Below are 21,826 nucleotides of genomic sequence, written 5' to 3' on the forward strand. Positions count from 1 at the left end.
TGCAACTAGAGAAAGCCCTCGCACAGAAACGAAGACCCAACACAGCCAAAAATAAATAAATAAATTAATTAAAAGTCTAAAAAAAAAAATGTCTGGAGACATTGGCAAATGTCCCCTGGCAGGCAAAATCCCTCTGGTTGGGAAGTGCTGCACTATAGCATATTGCTTATTTGTTTCTTTTTAAAGATCATGTCTCTAACAGTCGTAGGAATCTTGAATATCCTTTAAAATAGTTTGAACAAGATTTATTTCCAATTCTTAACATGAACGGAGCGAGAGTGAGAGCGAGCTCTCTCCTTTTAAATCATCTGTCTCCTTCCTCCCCTTCCCCACAAAAGTGATATTAACAAATTATATACACTCCCATGGTCTCCTAAAGAGGAGAAAAGATTTCTATGATTTTTGGATGCTTACTTTTTTTTTTTTTTTTTTTTTTTGCGGTACGCGGGCCTCTCACTGTTGTGGCCTCTCCCGTTGCAGAGCACAGACTCCGGACACGCAGGCTCAGCGGCCATGGCTCACAGGCCCAGCTGCTCCGCGGCATGTGGGATCTTCCCGGACTGGGGCACGAACCTGTACCCATGTCCCCTGCATCGGCAGGCGGACTCTCAACCACTGCGCCACCAGGGAAGCCCCAGATGGTTTCTTTTCTTAGTAATTTTTCCTTAATCCATTCTCAAGTGAATATCCAACAAACTGAAGATTGCAAATGTAAATTTCGGCATCTCCTGTTTCTTTCTATTAAACCTTTTCCGATTTTCCAGTCCTTCCTTTAATTTACAACCCCTCATTATTGTCCTGTTCACTTCCTTCTAATCATCCCTATTTTAGTAGAAAACCTTAATTACACAATTATCACTTTAGTTTTGTTTTACACTAAGTAATTCAGTCACTCTGATCTACTACTATAAGACACTTCTCCCCAACCTAACCCTCAAACAAGTTTTATTGGAAATTTTCATGCTCCTATTAATTCTTTCTACTATTTTCAGTTTGTGGGTCAAAGTGCATTTTGTACAAAGAACAGTTTGTTTCTTTGCTCTTTTTAGAAGGTATCCCTGCATACTAGACTGAGTCCTTACTATCAAGAGAGTACTATTCTGTAACTGGATAGTATTATCAAAGTATACCACTAAACATAAGCCGAACTTTGAAACCTTTCCAGCTAAACCTAACACTAGGTTTCTTATATTCATTTCTCTTTTCTAAAGGACAATCTTCTTTAAGGATGAGGAGTAAGAACAGAAGATACTTCAAGACAAAGAAAAAAAAAAAGGGATAGTATCACCAAAGAGGCACCTAAAACTCTACAGAAAATAATAATGTTTTGTCATCATTATAACGTTTTTTTTAAAGTACTTATTTCATGATTTAAGGAGGAAGTAGTTTGAAACAATGCATGTGTTTCACTTTCTTATACTTGTGCCTTTCTGAAGTTTAATTACAGGGAAAAAACATTCCAATCACAGAAAGGATACCATTTAGTCCTTTTTGCATTCACTTCTTTTTCAGACAAATATGGCAGTAAAGTGTCTGTTCTTGGGTAATGGGTTTGAGACGTGTTTTACCCATAAATTTATTTTTTCTTATTTGAGCATCCCTTCTTTAATCAGATTCCCAAAGCTGAGGCACGGCACACTCTACAGCCATCATGACACATTTAAAACTTGCTGGCAGAATGTTTGACTGGCTTGTGGTCCATAAAATATCCTCAGGATGGCCATTTCCTTAAACCAGGCAGCCCCAAGATAAAATGGAAATGACTTGTGTCAAGAACATTTTCTATCCTAATTGGTGGGTGAGTCCCTGTGAAGAGGGTGGTCCTACCGCATACCAGATCATACAAGCATGTGGCAGAGACAAAATACAAGCACACCATGCTATCATTGTACAGCACTGAATGCCAGGAGAGACATTTTGCTTGTAAATGAGAATGCTTCCCATAATTTGGATAATCACTTTCTTAAACTCGTAATATATCACCTCTCATTTGTTACAACTATAATTTCTAAGTTTCAAAGTAATTGTCTTTTTAGGTACATTTAGAGATACTGAGTTTTAGAATTCCACGCTCAAGCTAGATAGATGAATTTAAATAAAAGTATAACAACAGTTTGCTCATGAAGTCTAACATGAAATATATAAAAATATATTATTATACAGTTATGTATACCATGTGTGTTTTTTTTTCCATGTGTGTTTTAAGTTTATACTTCATGGCTTATGAATATGCTATTTGGTCAACAGAATTAAAAATAGCTCATGATTTTAATCATGCTTTATGGTTTATACAATGTGCTTTCACATGTAATTTACCTCTTTAATTTTTATAAAGCCTGGGATTTGAACTAAGGTCCTAGGCTCTTGAATTGCCTGAGGAAATTCACATCACCAAGGCAAAAAAGAAATGAAGCTTTCTGTTAAAAAGTAACAGAGGAAATCAAACACCCAAAAAAGTGAGTGCTGGAGCGAGTTAAGTCTAAATTACAAACTGAATAACTCTAAAAATTTGAGGAACTTATAGAAATGTAGTGACTGGCTTTTACAATGGTAGTCTCAAAAATGTGATCAATGAAAAATGGGCAGCATCATCTTGCCACACTTAGTAGGTTGCTAGGAGACTAATCTCATTCCATCCCTCACTATATAACTGATCTTGGGCAAATTACATATAACTTCTTGAAGTCTCTCAAAATCTTGAAGAGGAGCTATTGCTATGATGAGATAACACTTGTGCCTAGCAAGGTGTCTGACACACAGGAGATGTTCTATATGGGTTGGTTTCCTTCTTCTGCCAAGCTAAGAGTAATAGGTTCCTGTTCCCCCTCAACTAAGCATTTCTGGTGATGGGGACATAGACCAGAAGTGGATCCAAGAGAAAGGCCAGTTTAACAATAAAACTGTACTTATATCCAGGTTGTGGATTACAAGTATACATAATTTCAGACTCTGAATTAACTATTTCATATACCTGGAATAATAAATAAAAATAAAGAACCATAAAGGAAGGCTGAACTTTTTTCAGAAAGTTTCTACATCCATTGCATTCTACCCTACTTAATTCCAGCAAAATTTGGCCCTAAAACAAACCACTTCATCCAAAGTGTACTGTATGCCTACCAAGTACAGAACACTGCACTAGAAGGCTAATAAGCAACTTATTGAAGATAAAAGAGGAGGAGGGTGGCTGATAATGTTACCCTCTTAAGAGATCAAAGTCAACTTATAAGATTAGTTATGTGTAAGAAACAAAATAATGCATATGATAAAACTGGCTACCTCAGCACTTAGAACAAATAAAATTTATAGCAAGTTCTTAAAAAGAATAATGAGTCACATTTTGGCATCAGAAATCTGACATTCCACTCTTTAGAACACCTAGGGAAAAAATGTTTTAAATTCATAATAAAAGTAATGACTGATCCAGGCAATTCTGCCTTACACAGAAAAACTGACATGAGCAACTTTGAAATGCACACTTATAAATCCAAATTCTCCTGTGATAACAGGACTGGAAGAGACTTCATTCATTCATTCATTCATTTATTCATTCAACATGTTTATTGAGAGACTTTGGTCATGTGGGTTGGGCAGTAGCACAAGTGAAAAATAATATCAGCAATGATCTTAGATTAAAAAGCCAAGAATAAGGAAAGAGGAGATATGCAATATTCTGATAAGCAGCCTCTGGTACACTATTCAGGGAGAGAACACATTTTCAAGCATTTAGAAACAGAACAGCAGGGCACGTGAGAGGTGAAACAGTAGCATTTACTGCTGAGGCTCTAATATTTTTATGCTTGTCTATCAGACTCATTTAGGTATACAATTTCACAATTAGCTCAATGATTATGTTACATTTTTACAAAGCAAGTGAAGATTCCATTTTTACATGAGCTTTTCTATTGAATCTGGTAAAGCCAAAGAACCTATATTTGAATGGATAGAACAATAATAATTTTCTCTTACATGCTTTATTGGTATTAGAAATTAAGAGTTTCATGCCTCTCTCCCTAATGTGCATTCTAACATAAATTCACATGTGTAGTAAGACCACTGCATTCTAGTGAGAATTCCTTTAAAACGCCAGAAGCTGAACTGTCTTATAGATATGGCCTTGGTGCTCTCTATAGTAACATCTACTATGGGAAGTGCTGGTGACCCAGGACACTATGAAATTTTAGGAAATGACATCAGATATAACAATAGCTGAAAACACTCCCATGGGTCACTAATCTAATTAAAATGTTAGGATCTCCATTCACCACCAACAAAAACTCAAGGAAGGCACATCTCAAAAGCCCAAGAAGTCAGATGAGTAGTATTTCCAAAAAACTATATAAACAACTCCTTTCCTCATATAACATATCAGCCCAATGTGAACTTTCAAACAGAAGAAGAAAAAGGATAAAGTAAAAGAGATTCCATGAAATGCCCTTCCTTTCCCTAATTTTTCAAAATAAGGTCAATAATCTCTACCCTTAAATTATTATAATATACATGTATATATATACACACACACACACACACACACACACACACACACACATAATTCTAAAATTTCCTCAGGGTTTCCTCTGGTATGAAGGTCCTTTGTTACAAATGTAATTGTGCAACAGTGCATAATAACATAAAAAATCTCAGTTTTAAGGTGCCAAACTAATAAAAACACCAGCAGTAAATGCCTGTAGCCCATTGGCTTAATATATTTGTCAATAGCTCCATTCAAAAGCACAATGTAGGGCTTCTCTGGTGGCGCAGTGGTTGAGAGTCTGCCTGCCAATGCAGGGGACACGGGTTCATGGCCTGGTCCGGGAAGATCCCACATGCCGTGGAGCAACTAGGCCCGTGAGCCATGGCCGCTGAGCCTGTGCTCCGCAACGGGAGACGTTATGACAGTGAGAGGCCCGCGTACCGCAAAAAAAAAAAGCACAATGTAGAAAGAAATGATAAGTGGAAAAACCACAGAGCTAGGCTTCTTTTAGGTTTATGTAGAAGAGGTAGGTTGATATAAAAAATTTGAGGAATTGCAATTTTTTTGTCAGTTTGCAAGTCTCTTTAAAATATACACGTATCACTTATTATCTAGTAATTGAAAAACTAATTTCTAAATTCTTTTTCTTTTTGCTGTTCACTTTTGGATCACTCTATGGTTTGTTAGCACTTCTGCTAGTAGGTTATAAAGAAAGAGTAAAACCAAAATAAATAAATCAATATTGTATTGCTACTAACTGTAAGAAGTGAGGTTTCAACAATGACTTGATTATTCAGTGCCCTGGACTTTCATTTTTCCATGATCTTGTTCTTACTTTTATGTCATTTTAAGTAATTGTAGACTTTAACATTTGAGCAGGGGTCCACGAAAAACAATAAGGGTTGAGATAAGTTTTTAAAAATTAGATACTTCTTTTTGATGTTCCAGTGCCCTGATTTATATATTCCTATTGGAATAAGCCTTTAAAACAAATAATATGATGGGTAGTAGAACTGTAGTACTCAGTAATATATATTAAAATATCCACAACTGTTAATCTTAACCAACAGTTAGACTGTCCAAAATGGGACATGGAACAACTCAAAACCATTCCACTTTTCCGTTTCATTAATTTTTTTCTCCCTAAAAACTGTTCAATACAAATACCAATGAATGCTGATAAACTTGCATCAATCCCACTGTGACTCCCAAAGCATCACATTTGGAGAAGATTTTACACATAAAACACCTTATTTTGTGGCTACAGCAACAGCCTATCAGCCACTCTGTTTTTAACTTAATATAGGTGCAGGGGCCTTTTAGCAAATCAAAAGTCCCTCAGAGAGACTGATCCCAGCTGTTCTCTGGATGGGCACTACGAAGTCTGTAGGATTCAGAGGGGTACCTGAGGACTTTGCCCGTGGCCCTGCGATAGCCTAGTAGGGAAGCAGCTTTCATCACTCACAGAGAGGGAGACTGTGATGGCTGATATACACACAGAGGAGCCTGGGTGAGTTCACAAATGTGAGCGTGAGACCATTCTGGCGTGGCAGTAGTGATCTTCCTGGGCGGCAGGAGAGGTCATGAATATATGATGTGGGAATGCGGGTGTGGCAAGTGAGAAAAGAAGAGAACCTGTCCCAGAGGGCGAAAACCCACATACAATGTCTGCTTCACATTCAAAACCTGCTTATGGTGCTCTGAATCTCAGTGGCTGTTCATTTCTCCTCTCATTTCAACATGCACAGGTCTGGATAAAGGTACAAGTTTCACAAGAGTCAGTGGTAAGTAGTCATATTCTAAACACACCATATTTCTTATTTTGTCAGATATCATGGTATGAAGGTATTTATTATTCAATAATTTCATGATGTTTTATTTAGACTCAAAAGCATGCTTTGTAGGTGCTTAATAATCATTAGCAAATACATAGTGGACATTTTAAGATCTCCATTACACAGTATGGCATGCATTTAAAATGAAAAATTGTCCATTGAAGAGAATACAGGAAACTTCTATACAAAGGGACTTAAAGCCAGGTTTATTTGTAAGCAGTCTAAATTAAATTGCTTGCTTTTAGACAGCAGCAGGCATAGCAATATGTAGGTGCTTTAACTTCCATTTTCCTTATATTTGGGTTTTTTAAAATTATAAACCATTATCAATCCCAAAGATAAATGAAGGCTTTAAAACAGTTGAGAAATAAAAGTGGAAACCAGATTTTAAAAATAGGACAAGAAAAATAATCATTTCTGGGTCGGCCTTGGATGATGTCATCATAGGTTCTAAATGTAATAGCCAGGCAGTGTACACTAACTCTTCCTGCCCATGTGACCTCTAACATCAATTTGAGCAAAACAACTAATATTTCAATAATTTTTTGGCTGAGAAGTGATATTCAGAAGCAAATCATTAAAGAGAGTTTAGAGTGTCAAGGATGAAACGATGTGTGTGTGTGTGTGTGTGTGTGTGTGTGAGTGCGCACGCGCACGCGTGGGGGGCCAAGGGGCGGAGGCATGAAAACTAACTCTTCCAGCACACACCCCTTTTGCTACTACAAGGGCATCCAGCAATCACATTTGCAATAGTAAAAATGCTGAAGGATCCTACAGTATCTTTTCTTCCACAACCATCCCTACCATCTCCTACAAAGCCCTTCTTGCTTTATCGGTGCCAGGAAATTCTTCAGGGGTTAAACGGGGAAGTGCAGCCACTACCATTGTTGCAATAAATAAATGAATGAACCAGACGAAACAGCAATCCATCCCTGGGAAGCAAGTACCTTATTTCCTACAATTATATACATTAGCCAGCAACCATATATTTTTAAAAAATTGTGTTTTATCTTTTGATGTGTGTGTACACAATACACACAGGTATCTATACAAAAAGAATCATAGTGCTCTGCACACACACACACACACACCAAATACCTTTAAAATATTTTTTAGCATTATTATTTCAATGAAAAGACAAATAGCTTCTACAAAATTGGACAGACTAGCAACTTCATCTCAAAGGCCTTTTATTTTGCACATACAGCATATATAAATACACACACACACACACACACACACACACACACACAAAGGGTTTTTTTTCCCATGCCGTAGACAATGCTAAAATATCTCAGATCAGGTTGCTATGCCAACAGATTTTTTTCTAAAATGAATAAAATTATTAGGAGGGAGAAAACATTCTTGACTCCTTTTCTCCCATCCATGAAGCCCAGAGAGGCTCAGGGAGGGCGAGAGGCTGCCAGATGGGGAGGAGGGGAAGGAAGGGAAGGTGGGTAGAGGGGTGTTTGCTTACCAAAGATGCTGATTTGATCGTGGCAAAGCGCTCTCTGTTCCGGTAGTGGAGGGCCTGGCTCTGAACTGACTGGGTAGGCCGCGGCTCAGGCCTGGGATCGCCGTGGCCCGCCTCATCCCTTATGAATACATGATCCTGCAGAAATGGATAAAAACAAGGAGAAAGTCCAGCTGTGCTCTTTCCTCGCCGGCTGCCTCTCTCTCACCCCTCTTTCTGCACAAGCACTGCTGTTTGAAATGCATAGTTTAGCTCTCTGCTAGTCCCCGCAGCTCCCACGGTACAAAATGAATAAGCAACACATTGCAGCCTTCAGTTAGGAATGTCAGCTGATCGCTAGTGGGATGCCTTCTGAATCCCTGGCAGGCTTTTTCTTTACCTCCAGAATTACATATATGCAAAAGAAAAAAAGAATAGAAAAAACAAGGCAATGTACAGACTCCTTAGAACAGTTTGCTTAAAACGCTGTAACCAAATAATTCCTTTAAAAATGTCATGTCCATGTCTAGCAAGGAGGATGCTGGTGGCTTTTAACATAAAAGCGAGCCTCCGCCTCATTCCCTTGAAAGATCTGCTTTCTCAATTTAATTTTATTTGAGATCTGTTCGGTAGGATCATCGTTCTGCCTAGAACCAGTGTAGGCTTGTGCTGGACTGCCTCTCTATCTTGTGCTGGGAAGATTCGGCAGTCACTGAGGGATCCTGCTTTCCAGTCATGATCGTACACAGTTCTAGCACCTTCTCTCTACAGCTTCTGAAAGGATTTTTTTTTTTTTAGATTTAAAGAGACAGGCATACAATTTTAACAAAATGATACTTTCACAAATTCTTCCTCAACTCAGTGTCGGTATGGTCACCAGAGTGAGTAAAGCTGGAATTTAATGTCCTTGACTGATTTAATCAGGTCTGGGCTTCTTGACAGGCAAAGATGATTAATTGTATTGTAACGCCCAGTGAAAAATAACATTCCTTGGAAAGATAATAATGGATGTTTCTTAAATGCAATTGAAATGACTTTTAAAGGGGTAAATGCTTTCAAAGCGCAATGCTTTGCTCGATAAAAGATGGAGAGGCCAGTCAGTAAGTAGCACTAACCTTTCAGAAAAAAAGATACTGTAGTAATTAATAGCTCAGAAACATGTACAACCATGGGGGATTTTCAAATAGTACATGTTCAGCATGGGGAAGGAGAAATTAATTCTCTTACTACCCTAGGGTTTTAGGAGAAACCATTGTGAGAAGTCAAATTTGCATTTTGTCCATGACTATTTGAAATTTTTTATAATTGCTCTTTTCTTCATCAGTAAACAAAATTAAAGAGTTTTAAAAAATACAAAATTTTATTATACAGTGTAAAATGCTGAAAAGTCAAAACACATAAACTCCTTGAGGAAAATTAAATTTTACATCCAGGTTTCTATGTAAAAGAGAAGACCCATGACTAAATTCATCATTGGGTTGATTTTCTTTTCCCTTTTTTTTTTTTTTTTTTTTTTTTTGCTGTACGCGGGCCTCTCACTGTTGTGGCCTCTCCCGTTGTGAAGCACAGGCTCCGGACGCGCAGGCTCACGGGCCCAGCTGCTCCGCGGCATGTGGGATCTTCCCGGACCAGGGCACGAACCCGTGTCCCCTGCATCGGCAGGCGGACGCTCAACCACTGCGCCACCGGGGAAGCCCCTGAGACTGTGAGCTTTTTGAAGGCAGAGTAAATGTGGTTTGAAAAATCTGTCTTCCCAGCACCTAGCATAGTGCTTGATACTTTGTGGGCATTCAAAAAAAAAGTTTGCTGAATAGATAAGCTCAAGAATATAGGTCTGAGGAGATTCTGGAGAAATGACATTTTCTTTGTTATTATTTAACAGAATTCAAATTTGTATTTCATAAAAACCTGCCACCCTGTACTCTAAGGAAGTCGCAAAACAGTGACACACACACAAGCACACCTTTACATGGCGGGGCGGGGCCGGTAGGGGGGAAGCGGGTCTAAAAATGGCTTTTTTTCTGGTGACAAGACGTCTTTTTATAGATTCCCATACTTTTCACGCTGTGGAGAAGGGATCAGCAAACCCACCATCTCTTTCATTTTGTTCAAAATGATTAAATGATTGCCTAAGCAGGTACAGCTATCAAAAGCTGGGGCCAGAGGAAGGCGAGAAGATGGAAAAGGATATCTTCACCTGGAAGGACAGCTATTGGGGAGAGAAAATGACTAGCAGAACGCTGAGGATAAAGATGTTACTATAGAGAGGTGTTTTGTATGACTGCTCTGTTTAAGAAACATTGCCTTCATATGTTAATTTACTTTTACTCTGCCAAATGTGAGTTGAGTCAAAGAACCTGCCCCTCTCTTCAGCAAAAATAACAGGAAAGGCCACTGAAGCAAGTGAAAATTAAACTACAACATCCTATCCCCTCAAGGACATTTCTCTTTTTTTCCTCCCACGAAAATGGTGAAAGCTGTTCTATTTTTAAAGAAGGGGGAAAAGAAAACCCCACTAACATTGACTAATAGGAAGGGTCAAGTAAAGCTTCAGGAGTTAGAAGAGAATGATTTTTTAAAAATAATCTCTAAAAGAGGGCCATGATGACTAGAGTTCATTAGGCATATTAGAAACAACAAATTGATTAATAAACAAAGAGTTTTAATATATTAAAGTCTCATGATCTATATTAACAGAAGGCAGCAGCAAGTAACAGTAATTGATTTTAGACTTAAACAAAATAAAAGTATAACTTTTAATTGACAAATTAAAAAAATAGACTTTGTTGCTTAGGACGATATTAAAATCTGTTTGCTACTGCTGTACACCCAATGGTTTTAAGGTGTATGGTGGAGGCTCAGAGGCAGCCTAGGCTACAGTAAAAAAAACTAATCTGGATTAAGAGTCTGCCCTGGACTCATTTGTGAATAATCAAGAACTGAGGTGTAGAGTTGTGTCTTATAAAAGTTCATCTTCATTTTAGTTCACAAAACACCTTATTGAGTGCTTACTATGTGACAGACACCCATCTAGGTGGTACGTGAAGAGAGATGTCCTTGAGGAGCTAACAGTCTAGAGATGAGGTGATATTCTTGCTATTGGAAAAAGCAGTGTGGCAACACTAGCAAGAGGAAAAGAAATAAGTGCTTAAAGTTTATTTTGTCAGAATATACCTTTAGACTTATCAAATCATTCTTGCTCAAAGGGAAGATTAGATTAGGATCCCTTCAGGGCCTGGGAAAGACCAGAGTAGAGGCAAAGATTGTAGAGAAGCAACCTGAAATCCTGATATTAAAGGAAAATTTTCAGTGTCCCACTTTATATTTTTTGGACTTGATCTGTGATAGAACTGTCCTCTTAAAATCAGGGCATCTTTATTCTGGATGCAGAACAGTTAATTGCAAACCATGCCCTTACCAGTTACACATGGCCTTTAAAAGTAAGTTTACTTCCTATATAAAATGGTCATCTGGTCATATATATGATTTAACTAATTTAGGATATGTCTGCAGTCTTTATTGTAACAGTCAAGGGTGGGGAAAAAAATCCTCCACTCTTATTCTTATATTTTGATATTTATTAAGCATGTTCTTATTGTCTAGAGTACTATTATTGGAGAAAATCTATTTAATCTTTCAAACCATAAAGATATTTAATATTATTTAACCATTTTAATCCATTATGTTCAGTGAACCAAAACAGGATGGTGTTTAGTAACTGGTATTTAGTTCATTCACTGTGTACTTTTTGTCTGTTCCTCATTCATTCCATAGTTATTTACTTATTCATTTTATAGCCTATGCTGTGCCAGGCACTGTTCTAGGTGTTGAGATACAGTGCAGGACAAGGTAAGTATAGTTTTAGCCATGATGAAATTTACACTCTACTCATGAAATAACAGATAAATTAGTACATAATATAATTTTAGATAGTGACAAGTATTAAAAAGAAAATAAAATAGGATAATGAGATAATGGGTAGAACATTGTTTATAAAATGGTAATTTGGGCTTCCCTGGTGGCGCAGTGGTTGAGAGTCCGCCTGCCGATGCAGGGGACACGGGTTCGTGCCCCGGTCCGGGAAAATCCCACATGCCGCGGAGCAGCTGGGCCCGTGAGCCATGGCCGCTGAGCCTGCGCGTCCGGAGCCTGTGCTCCGCAACGGGAGAGGCCACAACAGTGAGAGGCCCGTGTGCCACAAAAAGAAGAAGAAGAAAAAAAAAAGATAATTTAGTGATGTATAGGCTTTTCTAAGATTCTAGAAACACAAAACTGGAAAATGTTTCATAAAACAGTAATGATTGCTTTTTTTTTTTCTTTGTGGTCACAAATTACAACAGACCCAGAAATGCACCGCCCAGATACCCCTTTAAAGGAAGGAGTTGTTGTCGGCAATCGTCTTTGGCTGTCAGTTCTCCTACAGGCTGCAGAGAGAGCAGCCTTGTCCAAGTCTGCACCCTTCCCAGGTTCCGCATATGCAATGACTGATCTAGCCCTGGCCACTCTGGCCCAGTTTAGCTCCAGAGTTCCCTGGAGGGGTTGGCTGAGGCTGCCATTGGAATGCATCTCGGTTCAACTCTGCCCTCTGCCCAGTGCTGCTTCTTTCTCTTCCCTCCCACAGGTGTTGACCCCAAAGGGACTTCCTAATTAAAACAAAACAAAACAAAACAAGATCCTGCTGTGCTAAACCATCTCAGCTCTGCTTCCTGGAGAATCCCACAGGCAACACGTTACCCATACCTACACGTAATACAGTGTAGCTACCATCGCATCTACATGGAGAAGGGACTGATCCAGGCACTGGCTTTTAGGGAAAAAAAGCCTTTTCAAGTGAAATCTTAAGTGGAATCCAAATACATAATGTAGGAGATAAAAGTACACCTTGTCCTGAGTGAGGCATGGATGAAGCTTGCTCCTGAGCACAAAATTTCAGAGCTGGAAGCGACCTTGGAAATCATACAGAACAACTCCTTATTTTACAGATGGAGAAAATTAGGCCCAGAGAGGTTTGTGACTTGTCCAAAGTAAAATAAAACTAACAGTGGCAGACAGAACTTTAAACTAGTTTCCTCATTCCTATAGTCTACTATATAAAACTTTCTACTGAGAGTTTAAGATCCTACTTTATTTATGTTCCTAAGTGGAAAACTTTTAGGAATTCAAGTGAACCAACAAATAATGAAACTTCTGAATAATTGACTTCTATTGTGTTTAAAGATAATATAATTTTTTTTCATTAAAACAGAAAATTTCTTTTTGTGTGTGTGTATGTATGTGTTAGTTTCTGCTTTATAACAAAGTGAATGAGTTATACATATACATATATCCCTATGTCTCTTCCCTCTTGTGTCTCCTTCCTTCCCACCCTCCCTATCCCACCCCTCTAGGTGGTCACAAAGCACCGAGCTGATCTCCCTGTGCTATGCGGCTGCTTCCCACTAGCTATCTATTTTACGTTTGGTAGTGTATATATGTCCACGCCTCTCTCTCGCTTTGTCACAGCTTACCCTTCCCCCTTCCCATATCCTCAAGTCCATTCTCTAGTAGGTCTGTGTCTTTATTCCTGTCTTACCCCTAGGTTCTTCATGACATTTTTTTCCCCTTAAATTCCATATATATGTGTTAGCATATGGTATTTGTCTTTCTCTTTCTGACTTACTTCACTCTGTATGACAGACTCCAGGTCTATCCACCTCATTACAAATAGCTCAATTTCGTTTCTTTTTATGGCTGAGTAATAGTCCATTGTATATATGTGCCACATCTTCTTTATCCATTCATCTGTTGATGGACACTTAGGTTGTTTCCATCTCCAGGCTATTGTAAATAGAGCTGCAATGAACATTTTGGTACATGACTCTTTTTGAATTATGGTTTTCTCAGGGTATATGCCCAGTAGTGGGATTGCTGGGTCACATGGTAGTTCTATTTATAGTTTTTTAAGGAACCTCCATACTGTTCTCCATAGTGGCTGTACCAATTCACATTCCCACCAGCAGTGCAAGAGTGTTCCCTTTTCTCCACACCCTCTCCAGCATTTATTGTTTCTAGATTTTCTGATGATGGCCATTCTGACTGGTGTGAGAAATAAAGATAATATAATTTTAAGCTCAGGTATAGGACTAAAATGGGTTTCATGAAGAGATACCATTATTTAATATTGTTTTTATATATAATATATTCTATTCTTGTAGCCTGCTTATAGTTTTTTCCTTTTTTCATTGTGGTAAAATACACATAGTTCCCATCTTAATTATTTTTAAGTGTACAGTTCAGTGCTAATACACTTATAATGGTGTATAACTGTCACCATCATCCATTCCCATAACTCTTTTCTCCTTGTAAAACTGAAGCTCTGTACCCATTAAATAACAATTCCCCATTTATCCCCTCCCCCAATCCCTAGTAACCATCATTATACTCTCTGTCTATGATTCTGACTACCACTGGTAGTCATATACTTTCTGTCTATGATTCTGTACCCTAAGAGCCATAGAGTATTTGTCTCTTTGTGACTGGCACATTTATTTCACTTAGCATAATGTCTTCTCAGTTCATCCATATTGTAGCATATGGCAGAATTTCCTTCCTTTTAAAGGTTGAATAATACTCCATTGTACATATATACCACATTTTGTTTATTCATTCATCTGTCAATGGACATTTACATTGCTTCCACCTCTTTGCTGTTGTGAATAATGTTGCTATAAACATGAGTGTACAAAAATCTCTTTGAGACCCTGCTTTCAATGCTTTAGGATATATACTGAGAAACGGAATTGCTGGATCATATGGTAATTTTATTTTTAATTTTTTGAGGAACCACCATACCATTTTCCACAGTGGCTGCACCCTTTTCCATTCTCACCAATAGTGCACCAGGGTTCCAATCTCTCCACATCCTCACCAACACTTGTTATATGATGTTTTTTTTTAATAGTAGCCATCCCCTAATGTGTGTGAGGTGGTATTTCACTGTAGTTTTGATTAGAATTCCTTAATAATTAATGATGTTGAGCATCTTTTCATGTGCTTACTGGCCATTTTTATATCTTCTTTGGAGAAATGTTGATTCAAGTCCTTTGCTCATTTTTTTTTTTTTTTTTTTGCGGTAAGCGGGCTGCAGGCAGACTCTTAACCACTGCGCCACCAGGGAAGCCCCTTTGCTCATTTTTGATTCAGGTTGTTTTTTCGCTGTTGTTGAGTTTTAGGAGTTCTCTATATATGCTGGATATTAATCCTTTATAAGATAGATGATTTGCAAATATTTTCTCCCATTCTGTGGGTTGCCCTTTTACTCAGTTGATATTTCAGACTATAAATTAACATCTGGTTTTCTTAGCTGATTACACCAAGGAGAAAAAAGTATTGAAAGGCCCATATTATTACAAGAAAGCTCTATACTGGCATGTAAAAATTAAAATTAAAACCCCCAATGAGTTCAAGACCAGCGTCTTTTTTCTTGTTGATTATGCCAGTAGAGTCTCTCTTCTAATTTTGGGTGCTCATTTGAGAGGTCCTGGAGTAAAAAGATCCAGCAGAATTCCTCTTCTTTTGCTCTCTATCCCCACGGAGCCCCAGAGGTAACGGAAAGGAAAAAGTCGATCTCTATCAGCATCCATGATAGCTCCTTCCAAAAAGAGAGCCCAGCAAAACCTTCTTTTCAACCTTTCAAATACATGACCACTTGCCCAAGTTCAAAGAAGGACAGCTGACAATGCTGAACTCTTAGCAGATTTCCGCATCTGCATGCTATCACTCCTTTCCTCAAAATGCTTTTATGGTTTTCTAATAATCTGGGTCCTTGCTGTCTCTCTGGTCTTAATTCACTTTCTATGTAGTTCACCAAACTCTAATCTCTCAGATCCTTCCCTTCTTCCTTGAACATACAAAGTTCCTTTTGTCACAGGGCCTTTGTACATGCTGCTTCCTGACTCACCCCAATCTTTCACCCCAAGGTAGCTAACTTCTATTTGTTTCTGAAGTTTCAGCTTGAATGTCACTTTACTGGGGAGACTTTCCCCTACTCCCTGCTAGATAAAGTCCTCCTTTTACCCAGAACAAGTTTTATAATTACATGATAAAGTTACTTGTGTGATTATTTGCTTACTCTCCCCCACAGATAATAAGCTCCATGAAGGCATCATGTCTGTTTTGTCTGTATCCACAGGGCCTACCATAGTTCCTACCAGATAATAAAGGTCCCCACCAATGTTTGTTGAATAAATGAATAAGTTAATCAGTTCAGAAAATAAATGTAATCCCTCCACTATTCATGACTAGGCACCAATATGTTTTCTCATGCCTTCCATCCTTACCTGTTCAATTTCCTTTTTTCCCAAGAAAAATGCACACTTAATAGTGAAAAAAATTCTTAAACTTGCTCACCTACTGGAATTAGACTGTGATCACTGATACTTATTAAAATAAGTACATAGGGACTTCCCTTGTGGCGCAGTGGTTAAAACTCCACCTGCCAGTGCAGGGGACAAGGGTTCGAGCCCTGGTTGGGGAAGATTCCACATGCCATGGAGCAACTAAGCCCATGTGCCACAACTACTGAGCCTGTGCTCTAGAGCTCGTTGGCCACAACTACTGAGCCCGTGTGAGTAGAGCCCATGCTGTGCGACAAAGAGAAGCTACCACAATGAGGAGCCCGTGCACTGCAACAAAGAGTAGCCCCACTCGCCACAACTAGAGAAAGCCCATGCACAGCAATGAAGACCCAACGCAGCCAATAAATAAATAAATAATAATAAAAGAAATAGGCACAGATACAACTTGCCTAGTCCTACATTATCTTTTTACCATAAAAGAACTATCGTGTGCTAGGTTGAGTCCCACATTTCAGTTGTGAAAGGGGAACTAAAATATCTGGATGCTAAGTGACCTGAGCTGGCTTCATTATGATTGGCAAAGCCTAGTGCTGTGAAGGGGACCATGAAACTTACCTTCCTGTGCACAACAGAGGAACTGGAATTTACTGGGCTTTCATCATCATGCATCATGACAAGCTCCGAGCTGCTATCATCCATGACCTCCTGCATGCTGTTCACACTGCTGCTCTGGCTGCCTGTGCTCACAGACATGCTTGGGATGGAATGGTTGCTGCCCAGGCTGTCCAATTCCCTGCTCAGGCTGGTTCCATGTTCGCTGTCCTATAAAAATGGGGCACTTGGGTTAAAAAAAAATGACTGGAGATAAAGTACCAATCCATTGACTAAGCTATTAAGTACACTCAATTTTGCAGTGCCAAGTTGCTTTTCTGCCAAATCTGCAAGGATAAACTTTTAATGTAGTGGCTCCACTACTCCCCTACCATTTTCTGACACCTTCAATTCACTTCTATGCCTTCCACAGGGGCTATTCTGGGCATGGGTCATAAGGCTCCAAATGCTGCTATGCCAGGGCTTTCCTCTGTCATATGCGACTTTTCCTCTGATATGTGACTATCATATTATTGTATTGCTATTCAGTAATCAGAACCAGGCCAGGTTTCTGAGAGACCTTCAGGAACATCAGGGTGCTAGGGAAAGACCGCAGGCTACTGAACAGGGGACCTCTAGGATATCTACAAACACGGCAGTCGTCACTTGAAACTCAAAGCGAGTGAAGAGAGCTTTCAGAGATTTGACAAACAATATGGTCCTTTGCAAGTCATTACTGAGTAACTTCATATCTAAGCAGGGATATTAATTCTACTGTCCTGGACAGGTAATTAAATTCTGCCTCCCTCAGGCAATTCTATCATGCTTACCTCTGTAATCTTATTAAATATATCTGTCAAGTAATACTGGTATTCATCACTACTCGTCCAAAGACTACTATTTGAGAAGTGATAAAATAATCAGAACATATAATTTATCCATCACAGTGGGATATCTTTCGATACAAGATTAAATAATATAATTAAAGAAACTTAGCTCCAAAAAACCCGTATTTTCAAAGAACCATGCTGTACATACATAACTTTAATGAATTGTTACTTAGCCATGGTAATATAAGGAATCACTGACAAAGGTAATTTGGGTAATTTAAAATGATAGATAATACATTATATTTTTAATAGATTTATTTTCCCAATTAAAAGGGCTCATTTGTATATATGCAATCAAGAGACTTTATATTCCAATTCAGCTTTCTTAATTCCATTTTTATAATTATTGATAAAATAATTTTATTTTCTTTTATATTAAAAAGCTAAACTAAAATTCATTCTTCATTCTTTTCCTATTTTTTAATCTATTTTTAGAGGAAGAGGAGTTCTTTCTTTTGTTCAAGGCTAATCCCTGCACTAATGCTCTTACTGTTATGTACTTCCTGAGATCCTACTTCTTTAACTGCATCTCTTTCCTCTATCTCCAATGCCTCTGTCCTGGCTCCTTTCCTTCTGCATATAAATATGAAGAGGGCTGCCCTATATGTATATACCTTTCTACCTACTGCCCTTTGTCACTTTTCCTTCTTGGCCAAATTTACGAATCTTAAAATAACCAACTTTTGCTATCTCTGCCTTGTCACTTCCCATTTATTCTACAACCCATGGTAATCTACTATTTATCCTAACTATTCCTGTAAAACTACTTTTACTAAGGTCATCAAGAAGGCCCTACTTGTAAAACCCAGTTAACACTGTTTTTGGTCCTTATGTAACCTGACTGCTCTGTGGCATCTGATGGTATTGGCTGCTCCCTCCTTGAAGCTGTGTACGCTCAGTAACATCTGTGACGCCTTTATCAACCAGGTCTCCCTCTTCTTGTGTGGCATGGACCCTCGTCTCATTCTACATTCAGCTCCTTGATTCATCATCATTTTAATGTCCTTGACCCCCATCCAACTATCCTTTACCCAGACCTCTTTCTTATGTTCTGGATCTGTATTTCCCAACCAAATGCTAGATATCTCCGTTCAGGTGTCCCAATTGTCATTACCCTTCCCTTCGACCAATCCTTCTTAAGTTATTTGAATGAGAAACCAGAAAGTCATCTTCCTTTAAAACCTCCATCTGTACACTGTGTCAGTAGCATATGATGCCAGGAACTTAAGACTCAGTAGGCATCAAACTGAAATCATGCTTAACCTCCTCTTTCTCCTCGGTTCTTCTTCTCTGTTCTTGGTATTGACATACTCTAGTCACCTAGGCTCAAATGCTCAGAGTCACCGTAAATTCCTCCTCATCTGTCACTGTCAATGAGAAGCACTGTATTATCAAATCTACCTCTATAGTGTTTCTTAAGTGTTCCTTTTCCCCTGATTCCCATAGACACTACCTTTACTGCCTCTTGCATGGATTATTATCCAGAATGTTACCTATTCAAATCCATCTTACACTCTGATGCCAGGATAATCTTCCTAAAGCACCGCACTTCCCTGAGTCTAAAATGCCCTAGGCCTGCCTGTCAGAAACGGCCCACCTCTTCACTAATCCCCATCAGCTGATGACTTTTTCTCTCCCCACTATGGCCCCTGCCGTGTGCTCTCCCTCTACAGCATTTTTCATATTTCGCCTTATATAAGAGTTATTTTATGAATGTCTCTTCTGCAATTCTGCATGTCTCTTAAGGCAGAGAACATCAATTACACTGTTATTCCCCAAAGTGTTTTTCATAGCGCGCTGGTCCAGAACATTTTCACATAGTAGGCATTCTATAAGTGCCTGCTAAAATAAACTCAACCTACTTCTTCATCTTCCTGTGACTCATTCAAGGGTCCATTTCGTGTCTCTTGGAAAAGGATTTTTTTCATTTTCCGGTACTGTAGGTTATCTAGCTCACGAACAGCATCTTTTGTCCTCTGTATGAGGTCAATTAGGACACGTAGTGGCCGGTCTCGCCGAACAAAGTCATGCTAATTGAGGGAGGAGAAAAAACAGAAACTGATAATGAGGAGACATATTTTTAGGTGCTAGATTTAGATACAAAAGTAAATAGACATAAAACAGCTCTGTGGATTTTGAAGAAATAACAAGATATGATTTTCATTTCATGTAGCCTGTCATCTTTATAAATCTCATAGAGCAATAACTATGCTTTTCTCTTCTTCCTCAAGCCCCATTTTGTGGACTTGTCCTAGAATTTACTCGAGAATTCTTGAGGTTTACTTTACCATACAAGTAGTGACAATGACTAGAACTTTAAATAGTAGCTGAGAGCTTGTGACTTTCAAATCTGAAACTACATAATAAGCAAAAGAATGCAGAGTATAGAATATTCTTCTTATAATCTGCCTCAATCCTCTTCTCCACCCTATGCTACCCTTTTAAAAACAGACTTGTGGGGCTTCCCTGGTGGCGCAGTGGTTGAGAGTCCGCCTGCTGATGCAGGGGACACGGGTTCGTGTCCCGGTCCGGGAAGATCCCACATGCCGTGGAGCGGCTGGGCCCGTGAGCCATGGCCGCTGAGCCTGCACGTCCAGAGCCTGTGCTCTGCAACGGGAGAGGCCGCAACAGTGAGAGGCCCGCGTACCGCAAAAAAAAAAAAAAACCAGACTTGTGTATATTTTGTTTTCTATTTCTGTGGTCATATATAGTGTATGCTTGAAAATATGGCAGCTATTCCATATATCCAGAAGTCAGAATTCTGGCAACTTTATCTTCTCTTTACAGAGCTGTATAACCAGAAATAAGGGAAAAGGGTCTCTGAGAAGTAAAAATATCCGCCCCAAAGTCCTTCAGTTTTTCTTGGTATAAACGGGCTTCACTTTCAATATTATCAACGATCTCTAAGATATTCTGGCTTCCTGGTTTCTCAGTCTACAGCATTCAAAAAGAGGGAACAAAAGTGGGAGAATAAAGGACTGAGAACTGTTAGAGGGTTACTTGTTGCCAAAAGAAGAGACCTTTGAAAGTTCTCTGACTGCCTGACAGTAGAGAGAGGGGAAGTCCATGATTAATACACCAACCAACCAACCAAATAAGAAAGAACCAAGGTTTGTGGGCTAGTTTGCAAAGGGGCAAATGCTCTTCATACAGTCCTTTTATACTACAAGACTTCGTGAAATGCTATTGTTTCTGAACCATCAAGAAGAGAAATTATATTCATTATACTTTCTTCAAGAAGGCAGAGAAGCACATCATATATTTTGACAAGATTACCACAGAAAATGATCAAAAGTAGGAGGGAATTTTGTTTTTTAAAGGAAAAGTTTCAGTTATGTGGAAAATTCACTTATGTGAAATTATAATTTGAAGATATTGGGAAAATGAGACGTAATGTGGTAGCCTTAGATGATGGAATAGATTTAATATCTTTGTAAGTTAAACAGATATAAAAGAGGAGCAGGACCACTGTGAGAAAAAAATCTATATGTCTTGTGGTTCTTCACCCTGACTTTGCTGTCCGGGGAATTGTGGCTTTTGCTCCCGTTTTTATAAAATATCTCTTCCTATGCAGAGTCCTTTCTGAAAATGAAACACCATTCCCAGAAGGAAGCGTAGCCTGCATATTTCAAGAGGAGAACGAAAGGGAGAAAGTAAATTATTTTGCTACTCCACTGCCTGCAATTAGATAAGAGCAAATCAGTTTTTAGTAAACTTCAAGCTGTAACCTAGGATACTGAATTTTAGAGCAGGAATAACTCTTAGAAATTCTTTTATTTCCAAGGTGAGGAAATTTAGGCCCAGAGAGGTTAAGTGATTTACACAGCTAAACAGTGGAAGAACTAGAGCTGCAACCCAGGTTTCTTTATCTGGGGGTTTGTTTTCTGGTGTTCTACCACTTATTTGACTATATCATTTGTTGTGACAGACACTGTGGCCCATTTATCCTCCATTCCAACCTCTTTTCCTCACCTTCCTTTCTTGTAAGCAGTAGAAAGTAAAAGAAGTTGGACTCCACCCTTCTTTGCAGTTAATAGCGTGACCAATAGTTCTGGCCAATGAGATATAGGCAGAAGCCCCAGAGGAAGGCTTTGTTTTCCAGAATAAAAAGCAAGACACAAGAAAAGAAGGTGCTTGTTTTGCTCTGTGCCCTGCCTTTCTCTTGCCAGGAATAAAACTGAGTCCTGGAGATGGGGAGCCATTTTGTGACCAAGAAGACAAAAGCCACATACTAAGGAGGGTAAATT

General features: G+C 38.8%; 1 protein-coding gene across 3 annotated transcripts in view; it reads right to left on the reverse strand.

Moving 5' to 3' along the window:
* The window catches only part of TAOK3 (TAO kinase 3), a 184,450-nt gene that overhangs the window by 25,133 nt on the left and 137,491 nt on the right, over window positions 1-21,826 (reverse strand). For all 3 annotated transcript variants that reach the window (XM_060120945.1, XM_060120944.1, XM_060120946.1), the window contains 3 exons: window positions 19,442-19,609; window positions 16,714-16,920; window positions 7,787-7,921 (listed from right to left, as the gene is read on the reverse strand). In XM_060120945.1, the coding sequence (XP_059976928.1) occupies window positions 7,787-7,921; window positions 16,714-16,920; window positions 19,442-19,609 (510 nt within the window). The remainder of the gene's footprint in view (window positions 1-7,786; window positions 7,922-16,713; window positions 16,921-19,441; window positions 19,610-21,826) is intronic.

This window comes from Lagenorhynchus albirostris, chromosome 14 (genome assembly GCF_949774975.1).
Source record: "Lagenorhynchus albirostris chromosome 14, mLagAlb1.1, whole genome shotgun sequence".
NCBI lineage: Eukaryota > Metazoa > Chordata > Mammalia > Artiodactyla > Delphinidae > Lagenorhynchus > Lagenorhynchus albirostris.